This window comes from Merops nubicus, unplaced genomic scaffold (assembly GCF_000691845.1).
Source record: "Merops nubicus isolate BGI_N331 unplaced genomic scaffold, ASM69184v1 scaffold47460, whole genome shotgun sequence".
NCBI classification, from domain to species: domain Eukaryota; kingdom Metazoa; phylum Chordata; class Aves; order Coraciiformes; family Meropidae; genus Merops; species Merops nubicus.
In genome coordinates, this window is record NW_008581770.1 from 1 (window position 1) to 7,462 (window position 7,462).

At 48.5% G+C, this 7,462-nt stretch overlaps 1 protein-coding gene across 1 annotated transcript; it reads left to right on the top strand.

Annotated features, from left to right (window-relative positions):
• Positions 1 to 939: 939 nt before the first annotated feature.
• LOC103768302 (receptor tyrosine-protein kinase erbB-4-like) lies at positions 940 to 4,572 on the top strand (the record flags this gene model as incomplete). The annotated part of the gene is made up of 2 exons (XM_008935446.1): positions 940 to 1,231; positions 3,786 to 4,572. Coding segments are annotated over 2 exons (729 nt in total), but the record flags the coding sequence as incomplete, so codon positions are not given.
• Positions 4,573 to 7,462: the final 2,890 nt, after the last annotated feature.

Consider the following 7,462-nt stretch of genomic DNA (forward strand, 5'->3'; position numbering starts at 1 on the left):
CCTCCTCACCTGCCTCCTCACCTGCCTTCTCACCTGCCTCGCTGCGCCAGCGTGCCCGGAGGGGCAGGGGAGCCGCCCCACACAGGCCGCCTGCTGCCGAACCTTCGCCCCCTTCGGGTCAAGGGGCCCCTCTGCAGAGGGATCTGGACAGGCCGAATCGATGGGCCGAGGTCAACTGCGTGAGGTTCAGTGAGGTTCTGGACTTTGGTCACAACAACCCTAGGCAACGCTACAGCTAAAGCTGCCTGGCAGAAAAGGACCTGGAGATGCTCATGGACAGCCACCTTGGCCCAGATGGCCAAGAATGCCAACAGCATCCTGGCCCATATCAAAAATAGCGTGGCCAGCAGGAGCTGGGAAGAGATTGTGCCCCTGGACTCAGCATGGGTGGGGACACATCTTGAGTACTGTGTTCAGCTGGGGGCACCACAGTATAAGAAAGACACTGAGGAGCTGGAGCAGGTCCAGAGAAGGGCAACAGGGCTGGTGAAGGGCAACAAGGCTGGGGAACATGGTTTTTGAGGAGCAGCTGAGGGAACTGGGATAGTTTAGTCTGGAGAAGAAGAGGCTGAGGGGAGACCTTATTGCTCTCTACAGCTCCCTGAAAGGAAGTTGCAGTGAGGTGGGTGTTGGTCTCTTCTCCAAGGTTAACAGCAATAGGACAAGAGGAAATTGTGTTTAGATTGGGTATTAGGAAGAATTTCTTTCCTGACAGAGTGGTGAGGCATTGGCTCAGGCTGCCCAGGGAGGTGGTGGAGTCACCATCCATGGATGGTTCAAAAAACATGTATATGTGGCACTTCAGGGCGTGATTTAATGGTCATGATAGTGTTGGGTGATGGTTGGGCTTGATGATCTTAGAGGTCTTTTCCAACCGTAATGGTTCTATGAGTCTGTGATTCTATGACCTCCCTCATGCTGCCTTTTCTTTTTGCACAGAACCAGTTTGTGTACAGAGATGGTGGCTACGCTGCAGAAGTGCCGATGCCGTACAGAGCCCCGGGCTGTGTGATACCAGAAGCCCCGGTCGCTCAAGGGGCCACGGCAGAGATCTTTGAGGATCCTTGCTGTAATGGCACGCTTCGAAAACAAGTGGCCACCCTGGCAAAAGAGGACAGCAGCACCCAGAGGTACAGCGCTGACCCCACGGTCTTCGTTCCCGAGCGGGTCGCCCGGGGAGAGCTGGATGAGGACGGGTACATGACGCCGATGCGAGACAAAGCTAAAACAGGTAAAGTATTGTCCTTCCAGAGAAGCTCTTGGTCTAGCCTAACTCTTTTCTCTCTTTTTTTAAATCAGAAGCTTTTCACCAAAAATGGCTTCATCGAGTAACCCAGCAAGGTTGAAACTTTCTGACTAGGTTAATATGTCTTTGCATGGGGATTCATTTTCCTTTGCTTAATTTTCTCCTTAGAAAAGCTCAAACGTGCCAATATGTCAAGTTCAGTAATTCCCCCTTTTCTTTCTGGGAAATAATGAGAGGAATGAAAAAAATCCAAAGCTAATCAAAATCCAAACACAAATCTTCATTTATTTCCAAGAAAAAGGTCTGTCTTTGGCCAGCTGTAGTCTCCACTTCCCTTTGTTTATTGATCGTCTTTATCTTCATGGCATTGTGCTTGGTAAATGTCATGTTGAACATATCACAGAACTGATGTACACAGTTGGCATCTTATACCCAAGAGAAGTTTAGGATTGAAAGAACAAGATGTGCTTCAGAGAGACCATCACTGCAAGGTGAAGTTTGCCTACATCTGTGCCAGCTCAGAGTGCTACGCTTCCAAGTTTGCCATCATTCCTCTCTTTTTAAACAGTGACAGCAGGCATTTAAATGTGAAGGGATGTGTCATTAATAATTTGCTTTCAAACCTTTGCACTAGCTTTAAAGAAATTAATTAATGCAAATGTAAATGCCAAGTAACCACTGTGTTTGTTAATAATTTGGAAGCCGCTTACCCTTTCTGTTTGAAATGGAAGAAGCCCTGGGGCTTGACCCAGGCCAGTGCCAATTGTGGGAGTGCACTCATGGCCCTCCACTTCAGTGACCACCCGTGCAATAAGAGGTTTGATGCTGCGAGTTGGCCTCAGTGAGAGCACACACGTGGTCACACACAGGTTCACCCTGGGGAGCCTCGGGACTTTGCAGGAACTGAACAATTCACAGGTCCTCCCTGAGCCCTCTGAGATGCTGTGGGAGCTGCTCAAGAGAAAACAGCTCCTTCCTGTCTCACCGGGCACAGACACAGGGACTCACAGTGTGGATGTGGTGCTGTCTGCTCTCTGTCAGCCAGGGGCTTCAGATCTGCCTGGCTGTCATCACTAAAACAAATAAGCAAATGTTTCCGCTTTGCTCTTGATACAACTCCACAGGAGCATCTGCGCACCTTGGATTCAGCAAAGTTTTAGCTGTGTGTTCAAAGGTACTCGCTAATCATTTTGGCCCCATCCTGGATAAAACCAGAGCTGAAGTGAGGGCCACAGCCACCCTCTCAGACCAGGCAGGGGCCTGTTTCCCTGCAGGCAGGATTCTGAAGGCGTCTCCAGAGTCATACCAATGGAAATGGAGGTCTTGTGTTGGTGTCCCTGTGCAACACAGGCAGGCCTAGAGATCATCCCTCACTAATGGCAGTGGCTTGGAGACCCTGCTTTGTAAGGAATCCCTAGGCTGTGAGATGACAGGCAGAATTACTACTGAAGTGGATTTGATCTGATGATTTGGATAAACTGGATGTTTTTGTGACACCTCTTGCTGCAGCAATCCCCTCCTCAGTCACTCTTGTCCCCAGCTCACCTCCAAGCCATGCCCTTTGAAGCCCAGTTGCAGCCTGCAGTGCCCAACTGATGGGCTTCTGTTCTGCAGCAAGACCTCCTTACACACAGAGCAAGGCAGGACGTGACACAGTGAGCCCATTGCTCCGTGACTTGGTCACCTGTGTGTGACCATGAGAGAGGCCTAACTAAGCACCAAGTGTGCCTTTTTAACCCAGGACAGGCAATCGCTTTATATTTCTCTTCCTTCCCCATCTCTGTCCAGCTTTCCATACAAGCTCCATATGCCTTAAAAACCTTTCTGCAATTCAGCTACAATTTTTTTTTGTGGTGTTAATCCACAGAAGGTGATTTGAAGCAACTGTAACCTGCTCCAAGTCCTGTTTTGGAGCTCTCCTATACCCTTTCCAGGGCTCATTTGAATCATTTTTTTTCCTAATGTTTCAACGCCCTTTGTCCTTCAGGGATGGAAGGTTTTTAATCAGGCAAATTGTTCTGTTAGAAATGAAGCTGTCTTAGAAGTTAGCCCTTGGGGATGGTTTTTGTGCAGAGAGGCTTAACTAAGATTTCTATAGAGCTTTCTGGATGGAAAGACTGCAGAGCAGAGGGTTGGACTGACACGTCCAAGGTTGCACACAGAGTCAGGAGCAGAGGCAGAAGTTGCTTGGTGTGCTTGCTCTGTAGATCCTGCACTGAGAGGAAGTCCAGGATCAAGCAAGGCACACGGGCTGTGGCTCAGCAAGCATTCGCCAGTGTGTTTGTGGAGTCACTTTGTCTTCAAGGGTCTTCATTTGAACCCTTCTTGTCTGTTTAGGTTGTAAATTCTTCACTTCTAGCAAGCGTGCATTCAGCAGTCGGCACCTGATCTCATCTGGAGTTCTAGGAGTGGCTGGGGTGGAGGACGTACAAGTCCAAGTACTGCTTCTTTTACAGCCTAATAAAAACACACACGTGATGCTTGCTGCATGGATGGATTACTCTCTTTCTTTGCTGATTTATTTTTTATCTTTCCTTAGATTACCTAAACCCGGTGGAAGAGAACCCATTTGTTTCTCGACGAAAGAATGGAGATCTCCAAGCTGTGGACAACCCAGAATACCACAACGCTCCGAACGGGCAGCCCAAAGCAGAGGACGAGTACGTGAATGAGCCGTTGTACCTCAACACTTTTGCCAACACCTTGGAAAATGCTGAGTACCTGAAGAACAATTTGCCAGAGAAAGCCAAGAAGGCCTTTGACAACCCAGACTACTGGAACCACAGCCTGCCCCCACGAAGCACCCTCCAGCACCCAGACTACCTGCAAGAGTACAGCACAAAATACTTTTACAAACAGAACGGACGGATCCGGCCCATTGTGGCAGAGAATCCTGAATACCTCTCCGAGTTCTCCCTGAAGCCTGGCACTGTGCTGCCCCCGCCACCCTACAGACACCGAAACACAGTGGTGTAGGGACCGCGGTCTCACCCAAGTGGAAAGGCAACCCCTTCTAACTGCCTCACTCTTCCTCTCTCGCTCACCTCTTCTCCCTCCATCCTTCCCTCCCATGAGCTTCCTCTTCTTGCCAGTTCACTCATTTTTGATATTTCTAAGTGAAAGGGTGTCTTGGAGATTTTTGCAGATTGGTTTGGGATCCTGGAAGGAAGAAAGGAAGGAAGGATAGGAGAGAGACTGAAGGAAGGTGTGTACCACCTGGCATTTCTCACTTTCCACAGATCCAGAGGGTCGGAGGGTCAGAGAGGCCGGAGTTCCGGTGAAGGCCAGTGGCAGTGTTGCCTGCTGTCGAGCTAGTTCTCAGTGGTTCAACCCAGCGACTGTAGGGAGGGCCAGAGGCTGTTTCTTTCAGCTGTTTCTTTCGGCAGGAACTGATGAGACTCTACAGCATTCCTGGAAATCTCAATCCAATTCCCATTAGGGGGAGAAATGGACAATTTTTATATCACATGTGATAGCATAGTAATGGAGATTGAGAATCCAATTTCTTTCTCTAACACTTTCTATCTCAGCAACTGAAAATGGCTAACCTGGCTTTTCATAATCCCTTCAGATCTTCATCGTGGCTTTCCAAGAAATGATGATGAGACAATATACCGCTAAATCCTTTTTCCAAGCCACACCACAGTTTTGTGCCAATTCCTAACCACAGAGACTCCGCTCAGCACTGGTATGTGACATGACCGTTTTTGCGTATGTGCCAACACGACAAACACTTTCAACACAAAAACCCTTTCAGAAGAGAGTGAGAAAACCACACCTCCAACATGTTATTTTTGAAGCTGAAAGACAGGCCAAGAAACCAAGATTTGTATGCAAAAAGATTTGCTTTCCTGTTTTAGACCTGGTGACTATGAATATATAAAAACACCTAAACGAATTCTTCCCCCTTTTTCTTCTCCATGACCATGAAGGGAATTGGGGATGCTGTCAGGCAACACTGAGGACAAGATGGAGAACTGGAGAGTTTGATGTGGGGCATGAAGTCTGCTGGTGTTCTGTGGGTTGGTGGTGGGAAGGGTCCTGTAAACTGGAAGACAGACACTGGACTGGAGAAAACGCACATAGTGGTTCACTGGAAAGATAGTTTGCACTTAAGCTCTGATTTTATTTGAACTGTTTTCTGGATTTTGAATGAAGCAATATGGAAGTGACCAGCAAAATACAAAATAATAACTTTAAATTAAAAATAATGAATTCTGTGTAAAGGATGACTGTGGAAATGCCAAAATGAAGCAAATCAAGTCTTTGGAACAATGACTGCCAGTTCTGAGAGGCCATTGCATTGACTGCTTCAGAGAATACAGTGACAGAGCAACCAGCTCTTCCTGCTGCCACGTGAAGGACAGCAGAGCAAGCCCTGGGAGGGATTCGGAGGAGACAGTTGTCTCGTTCTGGCTTGCAGCACAGTATGGGATGCTTATCTCTAAAAGGAGGATTACTCTGGCAGAGAAGATGGTGCATATGAGGTTTGAGAAGTCAAAATGTGCATGACTGTCAAAAATGTAAATAGGTATTGAGTCAGTCTCCTTGCACTTAGTTTTGCTTTCATCAACCTCAGTTTTTAGGTAGACACCCCCACCCCAACCCCTGGCCTGCTCCTCTTTGGAAATCTCTTTCAGCCAGAGTTCTGGACGTTTTTAGCAACCTGAGGTGGATGGAGCTGGGAAGGGAGGCATAAGGACCAGAGACTCTGATGGCTTGCTCCTGACACACCAAGACCCATGTGTGTAAGAGCATTTGCATACCTAGTTCCCACCAAAACTCTTGAGGAACTATTAAGTACCTTTGAAGATCTCCTTATGTCTCTATCCATCAAGGCTTTTAAAGAGGAAGGAACAAAACCTGGTGGATGGCAATCTGAGATGACACAACAGCGTTTCCGTTTATGCACTTCAGTGCTGTTAAATTCTAGACCTTTGGGGTGACCTAGCCTGGGAACAAAACCTGCAACTAGCAGTGGTCTGGAAGTGGAATCAAGCTTCTCCAAATTCCTGCCATCTCAACAGCTTGCCACCTTTAGTTGTAGGGAAGCAGAGGAAGGAGTAAGAAACAAGCAATAGTTACCCAAATCTTGGTGGCTGAGGGTCAGCTTGACAAAGGTATGAAGGGATTTCAAACCTGGGTTGGTTGTTATGCTTGTAGATGGAAAACAAATTGTGTATGGTTGCTAGGTCAGGGTTGGTTCAGCCAATAGCCTGTTTCTGCATCAGGTGTGTTCAGGCCCACCAGAACCAGCTGTGGGGCGGACACTAAACCTGCAAACCAGGTAGGTAGCTGAAAAGTCTGAAAACAGCCAGGACACGTACACATCTTTGAAGCTGTTAGAAGGAGATGTTGGGTCAGGTGGTACCAAGGTGGTTTGTACCTTGAACAAAATGGCCATCAGACCACTGAAGTGGGATAGATGGTTCGAAAAACATCATGTATCCAAGAGACATCACGGGGGTCCCCTCCTGTAGCTCCTCCTCATCTTGGCAGGAGACAGAGGCAGGCACCGGGAAGGGGCTGGGGGCGCAGGGGGGTGGTGGAGCAGAGGGGTGGCAGGAGGTCCTGGAGACGCTGCTCCAGGGAAGGTTTGCCAGCGGTAGCGCTCACAGGGTGTCATCTGGAGCACGGGCAAAGGCCTGCTAGGTTGGGATGCAGTTGCCAAGCTGCCTGGGGACAACAAGTGGCACAGGAGCGTGGATGTCCCGTTTCAGCACAGAAGCAGCGTGGGTTGCATAGGTAGGTGGAGAAGGGGGTTGATTTGTCCCTGGACAAGTCTTTGTAACTGAATAACTCCTCATGGAGAAAAAAACAAATCAACTCCTGGAGTTTTGAACTCATGTGTTTGAACTGAGAGGTGCTCTCAAAGGCTGCCGGGCAGGAGCGCGCACAGCCCGGGTGGGGTGGTGCTGGGGTGTAGCTGCTGACAGAGGGTGAGGCCTGGTGGTTTCTCTGGTGATGGAGCAAGTACCAGTGTTGGAAACAAGCCCATCAAGTAATCAAAATGTAAATAATTGAGGGTTTTTAAAAATTCAACATTTTATTTCTTACAAAACTTGAATTATTTATTCATTTTACTTGTTGACTGTGGGTGTGATATAACGCAGTGGGTAGGGTGGAAACGCAGAGGGTCCCTGGCGCGAGGCAGCACGAAGGCCGGGATGGCAGCTCCCTTCTGCTGGGGCTGAGCTGTGCTGGTAGTGCCTGCAG